This window comes from Acipenser ruthenus, chromosome 24, assembly GCF_902713425.1.
Source record: "Acipenser ruthenus chromosome 24, fAciRut3.2 maternal haplotype, whole genome shotgun sequence".
Taxonomy (NCBI): Eukaryota; Metazoa; Chordata; class Actinopteri; order Acipenseriformes; family Acipenseridae; genus Acipenser; species Acipenser ruthenus.
The window spans coordinates 7,122,392-7,143,216 of NC_081212.1; the positions used below are offsets into that span (position 1 = coordinate 7,122,392).

At 45.9% G+C, this 20,825-nt stretch overlaps 1 protein-coding gene across 6 annotated transcripts; it reads left to right on the forward strand.

The window, feature by feature from the left end:
* Window positions 1-19,058, forward strand: LOC131700520 (spindle and kinetochore-associated protein 2-like). Of its 6 annotated transcripts, XM_058998269.1 has the most exons (8): window positions 1-245; window positions 422-461; window positions 4,160-4,249; window positions 14,040-14,216; window positions 15,326-15,403; window positions 17,324-17,369; window positions 17,791-17,932; window positions 18,523-19,058. In XM_058998269.1, the coding sequence occupies exons 1-8, from the start codon at window positions 16-18 to the stop codon at window positions 18,653-18,655; spliced, it is 936 nt and encodes a 311-aa protein (XP_058854252.1). In that variant the 5' UTR covers window positions 1-15; the 3' UTR covers window positions 18,656-19,058. The 6 variants fall into 6 exon arrangements, 5 of the variants coding, with proteins under 5 accessions (XP_058854252.1, XP_058854253.1, XP_058854254.1 ...); XR_009308395.1 differs by lacking the exon at window positions 18,523-19,058 and having other exon boundaries at window positions 15,285-15,403; window positions 17,791-17,863; XM_058998270.1 differs by lacking the exon at window positions 15,326-15,403.
* The last annotated feature ends 1,767 nt before the right edge of the window (window positions 19,059-20,825 follow it).

The window sequence follows — 20,825 nt, forward strand, 5'->3', positions numbered from 1 at the left end:
CCAATCGAAGAACAAATGAATTGTTCGCCAATCACAGATCAGAATCCCGTTTTTACGAGTCCACTGTTTTCAGCGTCCATTCAAAAGCAATTTTTTTTCCCCCTCACCAATCCGGCGCCACACTTTCTGACAGCTGCCCAATCAGAATTGTCGTTACACGAAGATCGGGCTTTGTATTTACGCGTCTGCCTGAGGAATGTAAACTATTCAACATGGAGACAGCAGTCAATAAGCTGGAGGCGATGGTAAGCGGCTGTTTTATCTTAAAATTTAAAGGAAAAATGCGAGAATCGGCTGTTAATATTTCTGTTCATCACATTGTGGAGAAACCCCGGTAGTTGACAACACTCCGTGTTAACAAATGGCTGATCAAGATGGGTAAAAAAATAAATAAATACACAGTCTCGTTTCTCTTTTTCAGTCGCTGGATTGCACCAATAGCAGAATGTAAAAATGAAAACGTAAGTAAAATGTTAACAAACTGTTGTTTTTTTTATTGGCAATCTCGCACAATAAAGCGAGGAAAGCGCTGCGCGTGCAAGAGTCCGTGTGCTGGGGTCGGCGCGCGCGCGGCCGTTGGTGTTTGAAAAAAAAGTCTCGCGCTTCGTGGGTGTTCATACGGGTATTGGCACTGGGCATGGTGGTCGTGGAGCGGGGTACTGTCCGCGGTGGACGATTCTCATCAATACCATTATAAAAGCTAATACCTGGCTCGCTGTCATTTGTGATTTTTTTTTGCCGGTGAGGAGAGTTGATTTTTATTTTAAACTTCCCACTCCATACTTCATTGAATGAGACGTTTACTTGTGCACAGTGTTGTACCACACAGGACTGCTGTGGGAGCGCACCCTGCACATCCGGACCCTGTCCAAATATAAAACAATATTGACCCCAAACCACGTTGTGTTAAACAGTCTGCATTTGCATTGAACCTTATCACCTTCGTAACGTTTCCAGTGTATTTCCATGGTTATAAAGAAAATGAAATATATGAACAATCCACTTGGTAGCTGTCAGTCACTCATCTTAATTATTATTATTATTAATTTCTTAGCTGACGCCCTTATCCAGGGCGACTTACAATTGTTACAAGATATCACATTATTTTTACATACAATTACCCATTTTTACAGTTGGGTTTTTACTGGAGCAATCTAGGTAAAGTACCTTGCTCAAGGGTACAGCAGCAGTGTCCCCACCGGGAATTGAACCCACAACCCTCCGGTCAAGAGTCCAGAGTCCTAACCACTACTCCACACCGCTGCCCACTGCACTGCTTTCTTAACAATTAAACATGCACCAGTAATCGCGTATCACACCATGTGTACAGTTATGAGAAGAGAAAACAAATTCGTTTTGTTTGCCGAAACCAGTTTAAACTAGCTTTTGTCCTTAAAAAACATAAATAGAGAATAAAGCCTTTTTTTTTTTACTTAAAGCAGTTTGCATTGATACTGGCCAAAAACTCAACCAGCTACAAAACAATTTGACAGGATTAGTCTTGTGTTTGTACCTGTCTTTTTGTGTAATTAAGGACTTTGTTTAATTAAGACGGCTATTTCTTTGTAACTCAGCTTTTGATTAAACATGTATGTTTCCTTCCAAACCATTGCTTCTAAGTGTTTGTGTTGATGATGATGATGATGATGATGATGATGATGATGGGGAGAGCCAGGATGCTGTCCGTCCACACTCTGTCTGTCTGTCCAGTGCCCCTTTTATGTTGTACTACTGGTGACCCTGTAATGAAAGCAGTGCAATGTTAAAAGGGCATTGGCCAGGGATTGTGCCCAAGCCCTGGCTCCCTGTGTGTGAAGCCAGGCAGCTGCAGCGACACCCGACAGCGGCACCGCCAGCTGCTCGCAGCTGCTCTGACTTTATTGCACTACTGTGGTAGACAGCTAGCAGTGCAATAGTATTGTCAAAGCGTCTGAGAGCGGCGGAGCACCACTCCAGTGAGAGGAAGGGCCACTGCAGCCTGGTGCACCAGGGTCCAGGGTGCTGTCTACAACAGGGCACCAGGGTACTGTGCTTAGCCCCTGAAGCCAGGACTCAACTTTCCATGCTACTGTTTGCAGGTCCGTTTCCCAGTGTCAAAGCTTAATATTGCTTAAAAATGATGTCTCATTCAACTACTTGCTTAAAGAGTTCCCAAGTTGTCCAAATGCTTTGTGGTTGTTGATGGAGTTGTGCTAGCAGTGTAATATCTGAGGCAACTCTTCAAGCAGTTTTCCCCAGGCTGCTCAGATCAAGACTGTTTGGATTTCATTACTTGAATCAACTAGCAAAAAGTTGCCTGAAAGTTGCCTCTTGTTACCCCCCCACCCTACCACCACTCCCTGATGCATAAGAATCATAAGAATGTATCCAATTGCAATGGTGTATGTGTGCCACATGCAAGTCATTTTTTTTTTTTTAAATCCTATTTACAGGAATTTGAAATGACAATCTTAAAAAAATAAAATACAACTAAAAAGGAAGCTCTGTCCTTTGTCAGTAGTGTGTGCTTTGAAATCCATCTCCAAAGAGACTGCAGTGTTTCTTTCCCGTTGTTTTGTCAGTGAGTGAGTGTTTCCTCCCCTGTGGATTGAGGATGCCCTTTCTGTTCTGCTGTTTCAGTGACAGCACAGCCGCAAGCAGGTCCGGATCACTGCTGGCTTAAAACTGCACAAGTTCGTTCAGATTATCAGATCAAAAAACACACTGGTGGAAAGCGCAACACTTTGTGTAAAAGACACAATTTTATTTATTTATTGCATATAAAAAGAAAACTTTAAATAGCTTCAACTACTCCAATTACAAGGAATCTCAGGGTTATCTTAGAAGTGCCCTAAAACTGTGAGCAAGGAATGCAAAAATGAAGCTGTGTTGTGGAAGCTGATTCACACGAGTACTGCAAGAAGCAGCTTGATGAGGTTCCTGCTTTGATCAATAAACAGCCAAATGAGCAAGATGTGTTATCTTTGCTGTGACTTTTTATAAGTAATATGCACTTGGATTCACTTAAACTAAAAGAACAGAAGAAACTACAGTAAAAGTAAACTTCGGTAAAGAGATCAGGGTGGCGATCTGAAAAGTTTCAGTAAATTGGTGGCATTTCCTCCTTTGTTTTTCACTTCTTTAAAACACTTTTGACATTTTGACTGTCCGCCTTCAACCAGATTGCTGTTGTCATCTGGCTGAAATCCAAATAGTTCCACACCAAGCTTCTCTCCTGCATTTGCCATGACTGCTGCAGTAATTTCATTTTCCCAGAGCGCGGAGGGTAGTTGGTCACTTCCGCTAAGCAGAAATGAATAAGTTTAGTTCATACTGTTTTTAAAGCACACAATTGCAGAGTTTTGTTGTAAAAGCTACAGCCACAGTATAAAAAAACGTGATACTTTTATATTTGGATTTTACCCCGATATTAGGTATCGTAGGATTCTGGTATCATGATGTACTGTAAGTATCGATATACCGCGGAACACTAATTTGAATTGCGATTCAATTAAATCTAAATCATTTCTAAAGAGTCCTGTATGCAAAAACCTGTAAGGTGAATTTCGGTATATTGCTAAATAAAAAAAAAAAAAAAAGATTCTGCCCATTTCTCTTAATAGGGATCACATGCTGTTGCTCTATTAAATATCCTGAGTATTGTAACCCTATCGATACTGTCTTTACTGTCCTCACTGCTCAGAGTAGTGCAATACTGCTTATAGGGTTTGAGTGTTTGAGCAGAGCCCTGTTCCTGAACATGGCTGCAGGCTGGGACCAGACCACCCTGTCCTCAGGCCTGCTCGCTGTGTGAGATAATGTGTGTGTGTCGGTGAACTTTACTGCAACCTATTCCTGCTTCATAGAAAATAATGAAAATGTGTTTTTCTATGTCTAAATATTAGTGTTTGTTCAAAGCAGCAAATCAGAGGGGCTGAGGGAATGATTGTAGCGTCTGTTTTAATGACTTAGAACCCTAGTGACAGCAGACCTAAATACCAGCGGCATAACACTTGCAAATACAGACCTCCTACCAGGATATTTGTATTGCATTTTAATTCCGTTAATAAGGTGGTCTTTAAATCCCAAGCAGCATGGATATGGAGGAGCGTCTGGATCACTAACCTGTGTGTGAATGCGCTGCCCTGCGTATCAGCACACTGACCTGTCTTCCTTTCAGTTCCAGCAGGCCGAGTCAGACCTGCAGTACATGGAGCACAAGCTGGAGTTCGAGTTCATGAGCAGCCTACCGGAGAACAGTGCTGTGGAGGTGAGAGAGATCTGGAGCAGCACAGCATTACACACACGCAGTGACAAACAAGCAGCACAGCATCACACACACGCAGTGACAAACAAGCAGCACAGCATCACACACACGCAGTGACAAACAAGCAGCACAGCATCACACACACACGCAGTGACAAACAAGCAGCACAGCATCACACACACGCAGTGACAAACAAGCAGCACAGCATCACACACACACACAGTGACAAACAAGCAGCACAGCATCACACACACACAGTGACAAACAAGCAGCACAGCTTCACACACACACATAGTGACAAACAAGCAGCACAGCATCACACACACACAGTGACAAACAAGCAGCACAGCATCACACACACGCAGTGACAAACAAGCAGCACAGCTTCACACACACGCAGTGACAAACAAGCAGCACAGCTTCACACACACACGCAGTGACAAACAAGCAGCACAGCCTCACACACACACAGTGACAAACAAGCAGCACAGCTTCACACACACGCAGTGACAAACAAGCAGCACAGCCTCACACACACACAGTGACAAACAAGCAGCACAGCCTCACACACACACAGTGACAAACAAGCAGCACAGCTTCACACACACGCAGTGACAAACAAGCAGCACAGCATCACACACACATAGTGACAAACAAGCAGCACAGCATCACACACACACAGTGACAAACAAGCAGCACAGCCTCACACACAGTGACAAACGAGCAGCACAGCATCACACACACACGCAGTGACAAACAAGCAGCACAGCATCACACACACACAGTGACAAACAAGCAGCACAGCCTCACACACACACACACAGTGACAAACAAGCAGCACAGCATCACACACACACAGTGACAAACAAGCAGCACAGCTTCACACACACGCAGTGACAAACAAGCAGCACAGCATCACACACACACGCAGTGACAAACAAGCAGCACAGCATCACACACACACAGTGACAAACAAGCAGCACAGCATCACACACACACGCAGTGACAAACAAGCAGCACAGCATCACACACACGCAGTGACAAACAAGCAGCACAGCATCACACACACACGCAGTGACAAACAAGCAGCACAGCATCACACACACGCAGTGACAAACAAGCAGCACAGCATCACACACACGCAGTGACAAACAAGCAGCACAGCATCACACACACACATAGTGACAAACAAGCAGCACAGCATCACACACACATAGTGACAAACAAGCAGCACAGCATCACACACACACAGTGACAAACAAGCAGCACAGCCTCACACACACAGTGACAAACGAGCAGCACAGCATCACACACACACAGTGACAAACAAGCAGCACAGCCTCACACACACACACACAGTGACACAGTGACAAACAAGCAGCACAGCCTCACACACACAGTGACAAACAAGCAGCACAGCATCACACACACACAGTGACAAACAAGCAGCACAGCCTCACACACACACACACAGTGACAAACAAGCAGCACAGCATCACACACACACAGTGACAAACAAGCAGCACAGCTTCACACACACACAGTGACAAACAAGCAGCACAGCATCACACACACACGCAGTGACAAACAAGCAGCACAGCCTCACACACACACAGTGACAAACAAGCAGCACAGCCTCACACACACACAGTGACAAACAAGCAGCACAGCCTCACACACACGCAGTGACAAACAAGCAGCACAGCCTCACACACACGCAGTGACAAACAAGCAGCACAGCATCACACACACATAGTGACAAACAAGCAGCAGAGCATCACACACACACAGTGACAAACAAGCAGCACAGCATCACACACACACAGTGACAAACAAGCAGCACAGCATCACACACGCAGTGACAAAGCAGCACAGCCTCACACACACACACAGTGACAAACAAGCAGCACAGCATCACACACACACGCAGTGACAAACAAGCAGCACAGCCTCACACACGCAGTGACAAACAAGCAGCACAGCCTCACACACACACGCAGTGACAAACAAGCAGCACAGCCTCACACACACACAGTGACAAACAAGCAGCACAGCATCACACACACACAGTGACAAACAAGCAGCACAGCATCACACACACAGTGACAAACAAGCAGCACAGCTTCACACACACACATAGTGACAAACAAGCAGCACAGCATCACACACACACAGTGACAAACAAGCAGCACAGCATCACACACACACACAGTGACAAACAAGCAGCACAGCTTCACACACACGCAGTGACAAACAAGCAGCACAGCTTCACACACACACGCAGTGACAAACAAGCAGCACAGCCTCACACACACACAGTGACAAACAAGCAGCACAGCTTCACACACACACGCAGTGACAAACAAGCAGCACAGCTTCACACACACACGCAGTGACAAACAAGCAGCACAGCATCACACACACACGCAGTGACAAACAAGCAGCACAGCCTCACACACACAGTGACAAACGAGCAGCACAGCATCACACACACACGCAGTGACAAACAAGCAGCACAGCATCACACACACGCAGTGACAAACAAGCAGCACAGCATCACACACACGCAGTGACAAACAAGCAGCACAGCATCACACACACACATAGTGACAAACAAGCAGCACAGCATCACACACACATAGTGACAAACAAGCAGCACAGCATCACACACACACAGTGACAAACAAGCAGCACAGCCTCACACACACACACACAGTGACAAACAAGCAGCACAGCCTCACACACACACACACAGTGACACAGTGACAAACAAGCAGCACAGCCTCACACACACAGTGACAAACAAGCAGCACAGCATCACACACACACAGTGACAAACAAGCAGCACAGCCTCACACACACACACACAGTGACAAACAAGCAGCACAGCATCACACACACACAGTGACAAACAAGCAGCACAGCTTCACACACACGCAGTGACAAACAAGCAGCACAGCATCACACACACACGCAGTGACAAACAAGCAGCACAGCCTCACACACACACAGTGACAAACAAGCAGCACAGCCTCACACACACACAGTGACAAACAAGCAGCACAGCCTCACACACACGCAGTGACAAACAAGCAGCACAGCCTCACACACACGCAGTGACAAACAAGCAGCACAGCATCACACACACATAGTGACAAACAAGCAGCAGAGCATCACACACACACAGTGACAAACAAGCAGCACAGCATCACACACACACAGTGACAAACAAGCAGCACAGCATCACACACGCAGTGACAAAGCAGCACAGCCTCACACACACACACAGTGACAAACAAGCAGCACAGCATCACACACACACGCAGTGACAAACAAGCAGCACAGCCTCACACACGCAGTGACAAACAAGCAGCACAGCCTCACACACACACGCAGTGACAAACAAGCAGCACAGCCTCACACACACAGTGACAAACAAGCAGCACAGCATCACACACACACAGTGACAAACAAGCAGCACAGCATCACACACACACAGTGACAAACAAGCAGCACAGCCTCACACACGCAGTGACAAACAAGCAGCACAGCCTCACACACACACAGTGACAAACAAGCAGCACAGCATCACACACACACAGTGACAAACAAGCAGCACAGCCTCACACACACAGTGACAAACAAGCAGCACAGCCTCACACACGCAGTGACAAACAAGCAGCACAGCCTCACACACGCAGTGACAAACAAGCAGCACAGCCTCACACACACACAGTGACAAACAAGCAGCACAGCCTCACACACACACACAGTGACAAACAAGCAGCACAGCATCACACACACACAGTGACAAACAAGCAGCACAGCCTCACACACACACACAGTGACAAACAAGCAGCACAGCATCACACACACACGCAGTGACAAACAAGCAGCACAGCATCACACACGCAGTGACAAACAAGCAGCACAGCCTCACACACGCAGTGACAAACAAGCAGCACAGCCTCACACACGCAGTGACAAACAAGCAGCACAGCATCACACACACACGCAGTGACAAACAAGCAGCACAGCATCACACACACACAGTGACAAACAAGCAGCACAGCCTCACACACACACACAGTGACCAACAAGCAGCACAGCATCACACACACACGCAGTGACAAACAAGCAGCACAGCATCACACACACGCAGTGACAAACAAGCAGCACAGCATCACACACACACGCAGTGACAAACAAGCAGCACAGCATCACACACACGCAGTGACAAACAAGCAGCACAGCATCACACACATGCAGTGACAAACAAGCAGCACAGCATCACACACACGCAGTGACAAACAAGCAGCACAGCCTCACACACACACAGTGACAAACAAGCAGCACAGCCTCACACACACGCAGTGACAAACAAGCAGCACAGCCTCACACACACGCAGTGACAAACAAGCAGCACAGCCTCACACACACGCAGTGACAAACAAGCAGCACAGCCTCACACACACATAGTGACAAACAAGCAGCAGAGCATCACACACACACAGTGACAAACAAGCAGCACAGCATCACACACACACAGTGACAAACAAGCAGCACAGCATCACACACACACAGTGACAAACAAGCAGCACAGCATCACACACACACAGTGACAAACAAGCAGCACAGCATCACACACGCAGTGACAAAGCAGCACAGCCTCACACACACACAGTGACAAACAAGCAGCATAGCCTCACACACACACACGCAGTGACAAACAAGCAGCACAGCCTCACACACGCAGTGACAAACAAGCAGCACAGCCTCACACACACACGCAGTGACAAACAAGCAGCACAGCCTCACACACACACAGTGACAAACAAGCAGCACAGCCTCACACACACACAGTGACAAACAAGCAGCACAGCATCACACACACACAGTGACAAACAAGCAGCACAGCCTCACACACGCAGTGACAAACAAGCAGCACAGCCTCACACACACACAGTGACAAACAAGCAGCACAGCATCACACACACACAGTGACAAACAAGCAGCACAGCCTCACACACGCAGTGACAAACAAGCAGCACAGCCTCACACACGCAGTGACAAACAAGCAGCACAGCCTCACACACACACAGTGACAAACAAGCAGCACAGCATCACACACACACAGTGACAAACAAGCAGCATAGCCTCACACACGCAGTGACAAACAAGCAGCACAGCATCACACACACACAGTGACAAACAAGCAGCACAGCATCACACACACACAGTGACAAACAAGCAGCACAGCCTCACACACGCAGTGACAAACAAGCAGCACAGCCTCACACACACGCAGTGACAAACAAGCAGCACAGCATCACACACACACAGTGACAAACAAGCAGCACAGCATCACACACACAGTGACAAACAAGCAGCACAGCCTCACACACGCAGTGACAAACAAGCAGCACAGCTTCACACACACGCAGTGACAAACAAGCAGCACAGCTTCACACACACACATAGTGACAAACAAGCAGCACAGCATCACACACACATAGTGACAAACAAGCAGCACAGCATCACACACACACAGTGACAAACAAGCAGCACAGCCTCACACACACAGTGACAAACGAGCAGCACAGCATCACACACACACGCAGTGACAAACAAGCAGCACAGCATCACACACACACAGTGACAAACAAGCAGCACAGCCTCACACACACAGTGACAAACAAGCAGCACAGCATCACACACACACAGTGACAAACAAGCAGCACAGCTTCACACACACGCAGTGACAAACAAGCAGCACAGCATCACACACACACGCAGTGACAAACAAGCAGCACAGCATCACACACACACAGTGACAAACAAGCAGCACAGCCTCACACACACACACAGTGACAAACAAGCAGCACAGCATCACACACACACGCAGTGACAAACAAGCAGCACAGCATCACACACACGCAGTGACAAACAAGCAGCACAGCATCACACACACGCAGTGACAAACAAGCAGCACAGCATCACACACACGCAGTGACAAACAAGCAGCACAGCCTCACACACACACAGTGACAAACAAGCAGCACAGCCTCACACACACACAGTGACAAACAAGCAGCACAGCATCACACACACACAGTGACAAACAAGCAGCACAGCCTCACACACACGCAGTGACAAACAAGCAGCACAGCATCACACACACATAGTGACAAACAAGCAGCAGAGCATCACACACACACGCAGTGACAAACAAGCAGCACAGCATCACACACACACAGTGACAAACAAGCAGCACAGCCTCACACACACACACAGTGACAAACAAGCAGCACAGCATCACACACACACGCAGTGACAAACAAGCAGCACAGCATCACACACACACAGTGACAAACAAGCAGCACAGCCTCACACACACACACAGTGACAAACAAGCAGCACAGCATCACACACACACGCAGTGACAAACAAGCAGCACAGCATCACACACACACGCAGTGACAAACAAGCAGCACAGCATCACACACACGCAGTGACAAACAAGCAGCACAGCATCACACACACGCAGTGACAAACAAGCAGCACAGCCTCACACACACACAGTGACAAACAAGCAGCACAGCCTCACACACACACAGTGACAAACAAGCAGCACAGCCTCACACACACACACACAGTGACAAACAAGCAGCACAGCCTCACACACACGCAGTGACAAACAAGCAGCACAGCATCACACACACGCAGTGACAAACAAGCAGCACAGCATCACACACACATAGTGACAAACAAGCAGCAGAGCATCACACACACAGTGACAAACAAGCAGCACAGCATCACACACACACAGTGACAAACAAGCAGCACAGCATCACACACACACGCAGTGACAAACAAGCAGCACAGCATCACACACACACGCAGTGACAAACAAGCAGCACAGCATCACACACACGCAGTGACAAACAAGCAGCACAGCATCACACACACGCAGTGACAAACAAGCAGCACAGCCTCACACACACACAGTGACAAACAAGCAGCACAGCATCACACACACACAGTGACAAACAAGCAGCACAGCCTCACACACGCAGTGACAAACAAGCAGCACAGCCTCACACACGCAGTGACAAACAAGCAGCACAGCCTCACACACACACAGTGACAAACAAGCAGCACAGCCTCACACACACAGTGACAAACAAGCATCACAGCATCACACACACACACAGTGACAAACAAGCAGCACAGCATCACACACACACAGTGACAAACAAGCAGCACAGCATCACACACACACAGTGACAAACAAGCAGCACAGCCTCACACACGCAGTGACAAACAAGCAGCACAGCCTCACACACACACAGTGACAAATAAGCAGCACAGCCTCACACACAGTGACAAACAAGCAGCACAGCCTCACACACACACACAGTGACAAACAAGCAGCACAGCCTCACACACACACAGTGACAAACAAGCAGCACAGCCTCACACACACACAGTGACAAACAAGCAGCACAGCCTCACACACACACACACAGTGACAAACAAGCAGCACAGCCTCACACACACACAGTGACAAACAAGCAGCACAGCATCACATACACGCAGTGACAAACAAGCAGCACAGCATCACACACACACAGTGACAAACAAGCAGCACAGCATCACACACACACGCAGTGACAAACAAGCAGCACAGCCTCACACACACACAGTGACAAACAAGCAGCACAGCCTCACACACACAGTGACAAACAAGCAGCACAGCATCACACACACACAGTGACAAACAAGCAGCACAGCATTACACACACACAGTGACAAACAAGCAGCACAGCCTCACACACGCAGTGACAAACAAGCAGCACAGCATCACACACACACGCAGTGACAAACAAGCAGCACAGCATCACACACACACGCAGTGACAAACAAGCAGCACAGCATCACACACACACGCAGTGACAAACAAGCAGCACAGCCTCACACACACACAGTGACAAACAAGCAGCACAGCCTCACACACGCAGTGACAAACAAGCAGCACAGCCTCACACACACACACACAGTGACAAACAAGCAGCACAGCATCACACACACACACAGTGACAAACAAGCAGCACAGCATCACACACACACAGTGACAAACAAGCAGCACAGCATCACACACACAGTGACAAACAAGCAGCACAGCCTCACACACACACAGTGACAAACAAGCAGCACAGCATCACACACACACAGTGACAAACAAGCAGCACAGCATCACACACACACGCAGTGACAAACAAGCAGCACAGCATCACACACACACGCAGTGACAAACAAGCAGCACAGCATCACACACACACAGTGACAAACAAGCAGCACAGCATCACACACACACAGTGACAAACAAGCAGCACAGCCTCACACACACACAGTGACAAACAGGCAGCACAGCATCACACACACACAGTGACAAACAAGCAGCACAGCATCACACACACACAGTGACAAACAAGCAGCACAGCATCACACACACATTGACAAACAAGCAGCACAGCCTCACACACACACAGTGACAAACAAGCAGCACAGCATTACACACACACAGTGACAAACAAGCAGCACAGCCTCACACACACACAGTGACAAACAAGCAGCACAGCATCACACACACACAGTGACAAACAAGCAGCACAGCATCACACACACACAGTGACAAACAAGCAGCACAGCATCACACACACACAGTGACAAACAAGCAGCACAGCATCACACACACATTGACAAACAAGCAGCACAGCCTCACACACACACAGTGACAAACAAGCAGCACAGCATCACACACACACAGTGACAAACAAGCAGCACAGCATCACACACACACAGTGACAAACAAGCAGCACAGCATCACACACACAGTGACAAACAAGCAGCACAGCATTACACACACACAGTGACAAACAAGCAGCACAGCCTCACACACACACAGTGACAAACAAGCAGCACAGCATCACACACACACAGTGACAAACAAGCAGCACAGCATCACACACACACAGTGACAAACAAGCAGCACAGCCTCACACACACACACACAGTGACAAACAAGCAGCACAGCCTCACACACACACAGTGACAAACAAGCAGCACAGCCTCACACACACACAGTGACAAACAAGCAGCACAGCATCACACACACACAGTGACAAACAAGCAGCACAGCATCACACACACACAGTGACAAACAAGCAGCACAGCCTCACACACATGGTGACAAACAAGCAGCACAGCATCACACACAGCTAGTAAATCATTTAAGCTACATAATTTAATTACTACTGTATTTTTTTATTTTTTATTTTTTTAATTTAGTCGTCGCCAATTATTTTTACCCCGGTTTTCACCCCAGTTTAGCATGCCCAATTAGTATCTGTATCCCCGGCTCACCGCTCGCAACCCCCCCGCCGACTCAGGAAACGGAGGCTGGAACACACGTCCTCCGAAACGTGCTCCTTCCAAGCCGTCATTTTTCGCACTGCAGATCCACAGCAATGCCACCAGACCTATAGTGCCGGAGGACAACACAGATCTGGCGGCTCCGCTGCAGAGCCACAGGCGCCCTATCGGCCACAGGGGTCGCTGATGCGCGGTGAGCCGTGGATTAATAACTACTGTATTATTATAATTGCTAAGAATTACTTGCAGCCTGCATGTTACTGACTGCCCTGTTCACAGCTGGGCTGCATACATAAAAGTGCTCAGTAGAATTAGACTTGATGCCCCCTCTGTGACGAGAGAGTTTGTTCCTCTCCAGGAGAACCCGGTGAAGCTGCTGGAGAACCTGTCTGCGATCAAGGCCCGGCACAAAGCCCTGGTCACGCAGGTGGAGCAGATCGCTCTGGAGCAGAAACAGTCGATGGAGGCAATCCGAGAGCAGCTGAGCTCCACCGTGCACATCGTGCAGCAGCTGCAGCAGAGCACTGATATCGAGGTACGCACTCTCACGGCACGCACTGCAATACAACTTACATCTTTTTTTACTGTTTTAACCCTTTGCGGTCCATTGTCGGACTGGGTCCGACATTGCAATTATTCCTCACAGGTTCTTTGTCGGACTGGGTCCGACATCATTATAGCAACGCAATAAACGGGTGTTTAGTCGTTTTTTCTCCGGAAAAAGCTGAGAAAACCATTCAATTGCCGAGTGGTAGCGACAGGAGCCGAGACAAGTCGGGGAAAAAAAAAAAAAAAAAAGGCGTATTTCATGAATAGTCATACATGGTATCAGGTATCTGATAATGGGCGTCCATAGTAAACAAGCTGGCTAAGTGCGTCAGCGCACTGAGACTATCATGGACATTTGCAGAGCTTTTTTCAGATGTTATAGTAATAAAATAATGACTTGGATCGCATTATTGAGGAGTTTGGTGATAAAACGAGTGATCTGGAGATGATCGATCGGTATGTACGACTATTATTATTATTATTATTTATTTCTTACATAGCTGAACGCTATAGCAAACAAAAGGCTGGGGCGGGGCTGGAGATGCCTAGTGTGTGCTTTGTTGATATGCAGGGCCATTTAAACCCGTTTGACTGTGAAAAAAAATACTTTTAAACAGCGCGTATAAAATTAACTGCGCGTGTGAAAATTAATTAGACCTGGCGTGCCTGACGCGCGATTAATAAATGGACCGCAAAGGGTTAATAAGCAAAAAATCTAGATTGTTAATCATCTGGTTTCACTGACCACGGTAAACACTAATCTTGGAATACCTTACCTAATTTAACATTATGTAGTCCAGGAGTAGTGCTAATCAGGGTCTGTGAAACCAGCTGGTGGTCTGACAATTTAGGCATCCCAAATGATGGCACAGTTATCTTTATCATGTGTTTTTGTAAAAACCTCTTAAAACCTAATCCTATGATAAGTTATGATTGTTATATTTTTATTAAACAGATCTTTTTCTGAAAACTGTCTTAGCTATACTTTGAAAGAATACTTTGTGGGGACAGTGAAATGTGCAAGCTACACTATAAATAGTTTTGGTATCTGTAGCGGGTCCAAAGGGAGTGTCTGATGAGCACCTGTGTTCCCAGGTACCCCCCCTGACAGAGGAGGAGCAAGCAGCCATGCAGGAGCAGTGCTCAGCTTTACTAGGCAGCACCACACAGGAGGTACAGTCTAGCCTCTTACTACCTGAAAACTTTATTGAAGTGACCTGGCTCTGCAGCAACCCTCCTCAAAAACATTTTGAATTCCTATTGATAGACTCTTATAACACAACTCAAATATACAAATACTCACTGCAGCTGAGCAATGGACCCCCTGCAACCTTTCTGCAGCCCCCCAGGGTGGTGCGACCCCCAGTCTGAAACCCCTGCTCTGAACCGTGCGCACACTCCAGTCATTCCTTGTGTTGTTTAAACCAAACTCTCAGACATCAGCCATTCAATTTGCTTTGTATTTCAGTACTGTTTATTGCTTGCTAAAGGCTTGATAACACCGTGTAACAATCTTTTTTTTTTTTTTGGTTCCTGGGTAGTAAGTGTTATTTCCTATTTGCTTATGCCTCAAAAGTATAGAAAATGGCTATTATTCCCCACAAACTTTGCTTTTGTAACCAGGACAGTGATATTTTGAAATTTACCTATTTCCAATGAGAAAACGGGCGAATTTGTGTCTTTTCGTTCACATAAAGTCAGAAAAAAACAACATATGAATCCAAATTAACATGTATTTATACTAAAGTAATACAAAAATGACTACAAAAGATTTAGAAGTGAGTAGTTGTTCGAGATTTACGATTATACTGTAAATCACTTTCACAAATCAGCCCCCAAATGTAGTCTCCCATCATGTTCTCGTTATACTGTCCTTGGTAGCGGCGTTCAAAGTCCTGTATATCCTGGTGGAAGCGCTCTCCTTGCTCCTCCGAGTACGCTCCCATGTTCTCCTTGAATTTATCAAGATGAGCATCAAGGATATGGACTTTGAGGGACATCCTACAGCCCATTGTGCCGTAGTTCTTCACCAGAGTCTCAACCAGCTCCACATAGTTTTCGGCCTTGTGATTGCCCAGGAAGCCCCGAACCACTGCGACAAAGCTGTTACAAGATGCTTTCTCCTTACTAGTGAGCTTCTTGGGGAATTCATTGCACTCCAGAATCTTCTTTATCTGTGGTCCGACGAAGACATCGGCTTTGACCTTTGCCTCAGACAGCTTAGGGAAGAAGTCTTGAAGGTACTTGAAGGCTGCCGACTCCTTATCTAGAGCTCTGATAAATTGTTTCATAAGGCCCAATTTGATGTGCAGTGGTGGCATCAGCACCTTCTGGGGGTCCCAGCCGTAATCATACTTCAAGGCGTCCAGCAAGGTCTTGATGCTGTTGTAATCCTCTTTGAGGTGCACCGAGTGAGCCAGGGGAAGAGACGGGTACTTGTTACCATTATGGAGCAACACGGCTTTGAGGCTCCTGGATGAGCTGTCAATGAAGGACAGTATAACGAGAACATGATGGGAGACTACATTTGGGGGCTGATTCGTGAAAGTGATTTACAGTATAATCGTAAATCTCGAACAACTACTCACTTCTAAATCTTTTGTAGTCATTTTTGTATTACTTTAGTATAAATACATGTTAATTTGGATTCATATGTTGTTTTTTTCTGACTTTATGTGAACGAAAAGACACAAATTCGCCCGTTTTCTCATTGGAAATAGGTAAATTTCAAAATATCACTCCTGGTCACAAAAGCAAAGTTTGTGGGGAATAATAGCCATTTTCTATACTTTTGAGGCATAAGCAATTAGGAAATAACACTTACTACCCGGGAACATAAATTGTGTTACATAACTTGGTATTAATCTGCTGTGCGTTTGTAGTTTTTCTTAAATGTAATGTTCTGTATTGCTCAGTGGAGTTATGTAAATATTGAAAAACATTTTTTTAGTTCCAGATCTTTATTATCAGAGATTTACGTAACAGAAATTACCAAGCACTGTCCTTTTATGCAGAGTATCATTCTAGCAATGCAGAGTGTGTGGAGTGTGTGTTAACAGTGCTGTACTCACCCCAGTCTGTCTCTTATTCCAGACGGCGTCCTGCTCTGAACCGGCGGCAGTCACACAGCAACCACAATGTGAGTCTGCAGGAGAACTGCTGAGCATGTAATAAACGGCTCCAACACAAGCACACAGGGAGAAAACAAAGGGGTGTGCAGCAGGCTTCGACATGCAGCTACCCTTGTATAATTCACACTGAAATAGAATTATTCATCGTGCCTAAGAACTTCCACAACTCTAACAGCTTTACAGTGAAAACTATATCAGAAATATCTTTCTATCAGATGGTTTGTATCCAGTGGAAATCACTCTGCCATCAAATTAGCTAAACTGTTTAAAGTTAAGGATGCTGGTTTTCACCCACTCAGGGTCAGAGCAGTTACTTGTAGAGTGGCAATCAGCTTGTATCTGACACGATGTTCTGTACAGTGTGTGTGTGTGTATATATATATATATATATATATATATATATTCATCCTCCTATCTGGTGTCCCTCAGTACCTGCAGAGCCGCAGTTTGAGCCGGTCAGCGAGGAGGCTCTGGACTTGGTGCCGCGCGGCGTGCGCTCCAACATCAAGCTGGCAGAGCTCAATGCACTCTACAGGCAGCTCTACCAGTACTTCAGTAAAAGGAGGGACAGGTCTGCCTGAAACACAGCCCTTCATTCACAGCTTCTACTAAATAACTCCACACTTAGGGGCTTTAACCCTAACCCCAACCCTAGCCCTTCATTCACAGCTTCTACTAAATAACTCCACACTTAGGGGCTTTTGATTGCCAAATCATTTATTAGATTTTAAGTATTCTTCTATTTTATTTCTAAAAAATGTTTTGTGTAGATCGACTGATTTTATGTCTACACTGTATCTGTTAGATCATAGTTGGGGCTGTATTTTTTTCTCACTGTAAACATGGTTTATTTCACAGCATTTCATGGTCTAAAAATATGTATTTCAAGATTTCATGATTAAACATAATATTTACTAATATGTATATTTACACGATTCATTCAGAAATAAGAATTTTCACAGGGAACTACCTATTACACGGCAATGGGTACATTTTATAGAAATCATAAAATCTGTCATAACCGTGAACAAAATACAGCCTTAATCAGATTCCATTTACTCAAACTTGTGTAATATCCCCATGATACTGTGTAATCTCAATATGCAATATGAGTACAAAAAGAAGCATGAGCCTTGCTCACCAGCGCTCCTGTCTCCACAGTGCTGCCCTGAGTGTGCTACAGATGAACAAAATGAACATGAAGCCGAGTGATACCAAGCTGAAGATCCTGAAGCATCTGTCCCTCATCGAGCTGGACAGAAAGGGGCATGTCCGCCTAGCACCCAGACTCTGAGGGGGCAGCCTGCAGCCTGAACTGTCACCTGACCTGGACTGACAGCACACATCAAATATCTTCATAAAACCTGATAGGGGCCAAGCAGCAGCTTCCACCTTGATAAGCTCTGAAACTGTTTTCTGTCTTTTTAAGGGTGAGGTAGTTTTTATTTCTCAGAGGTCTAATATGTAGAAATGAAGAGAATCTGGAAGGATGATCATTCCTGGAAAGCAATGCAGCTGGTTGGCTGTGTATCCCACAGCCCTTGAATATCGGAGCGGACTTGGGGTGAAACCCATTTGCACTGTATTCTATTTTGTATTGGTTTTTTATTTGTTAATAGTTATATAAATTATTGTGTTTGTAATGGATCATGATTTTAAATGTATGTAAAGATAAATACATAACCTTTTTGCAGAAATATCCTTCACAACACTTAAACATTTTTGAACACATTTTATTAAACATTTTAAACATTTGCAACATACATCATTAAATTCATCTGAAAAGTTAACAGCAGTTGATCGTATTGAACAGCTAAGGATTCGTTGTTATTTGATGTTCGCACTGCTTCTCAGTGCACTTAATGCCTTATTTTTATTTTCACAGGCAGAAAACCAGAAAAGCACAGTTAAAATTGAATGAAGTTCAGTAGGCAGCAGGTATTTCCATTGCAGAATCTGGGACAGCTCAGATTCAGAGATTCTCTCAATACAGCAATGCTACCTGCTTGATAATTAAAACTATACCGTATAAAAATACTTTACCTAGGTAAGGCAAGCCAAAACACATGACAGAAATGGCTTGCAGGTTACGATTTCTAATTGTAAATGGTTTTTAACCAGGTTAAGAGCTAATTCTTTTGAGTGCCCTGCAGTAGTGATACTCTCACTATGGTATAAATGATGGGGTCCTGGCTTGATCCGATACAATCAGGGCAACCCTTCAGTAAAGCAGACTGCCTCGGGGACTGAACTAGGAGCTGGAAACACAACACAAACCAGAGAACAGCACTTTCAGAAACAACGTCACACAAACAGTAACACGTGTCTGTTTGGGCTGGCAGCAGGGAATCGAGTCCTTTATTATTATTATTATTATTATTTATTTCTTAGCAGACGCCCTTATCCAGGGCGACTTACAATTGTTACAAGATATCACATTATACATTATTTCACATTATACAGATATCACATTATTTTACATACAATTACCCATTTATACAGTTGGGTTTTTACTGGAGCAATCTAGGTAAAGTACCTTGCTCAAGGGTACAACAGCAGTGTCCCCCACTGGGGATTGAACCCACAACCCTCCGGTCAAGAGTCCAGAGCCCTAACCACTACTCCACACTGCTTTAATACATGTCAGTAACTTTAAGAGCTGTTGAGCCTGCTGGATATTTTCTCAATACTTGCCTCTTGTTTTTTTCATTGGAGTCTGCTCCAGAACAATCACTCTGTCAGTGTAAAGAAAAACAACATGCATATAGAGAGTGTATATACAGCTATGGCCAAAAGTTTTACATCACTTAGAATTTTAGTATTGAGACAAGTTCCTGCTTTGAACTCTTGGTACACTGTAAGTGAAAGTGTTCTGTTGACTTTCAAAGCGGTAAGGCCATGCTTTCTGCCATGGTGACGTCGGGCACTGTGGGCTGGCAGTTACCACGTGCATATCGAGTGTTTTTGTTGTACCTGTGTGGCTGGATCCAGTGCGCTCTCCGAGGGGAGTCTGCTTTCTTATCCTGCTCATTGACTCTGTCTGGAAGCACAGAGAAAGGGCCAGGGTCAGCTGGAGGATGCAGACCTGTCTCCACCGTACCCCCTGGCAGGGATATGCATCCTCAGTGAGGGGTAGTGACATTGGAAAAACAGGACACAAAATCACCCAGTGCAATTCTGTCCCAAAAATCAGAAATCTAACACTGATCATGCCGTTAGCCGGAACATTTGTGTACCTGACTTTGCTTTTAAACTGCATTATTCTATTGGTGCAAAACAGCTGCAGTGTGTATGCTATGCAGTGATGGAGTTTGAGTTTCCTGTGCAGTAATGCATACAGTACCTACTGTCACAGGAGATGCACTGTTGCTGGCCTCTCCTCCCCTCTCTGCTAACTCTGAGCTCTCACTGTGGGGAACACACAAACACTCAGTGAATCGCACGCCTCAGTATTGTGAGTCTAA

Excerpts from the sequence above, each read along its gene's own strand:
- LOC131700520 (XM_058998269.1), top strand. The coding sequence starts at position 16 with ATGAATTGTTCGCCAATCACAGATCAGAATCCCGTTTTTACGAGTCCA. Across the intron at positions 246-421 it reads TCAATAAGCTGGAGGCGATG|TCGCTGGATTGCACCAATAG; the intron begins GTAAGCGGCTGT and ends TCTCTTTTTCAG. Across the intron at positions 14,217-15,325 it reads AGCAGAGCACTGATATCGAG|GTACCCCCCCTGACAGAGGA; the intron begins GTACGCACTCTC and ends CTGTGTTCCCAG.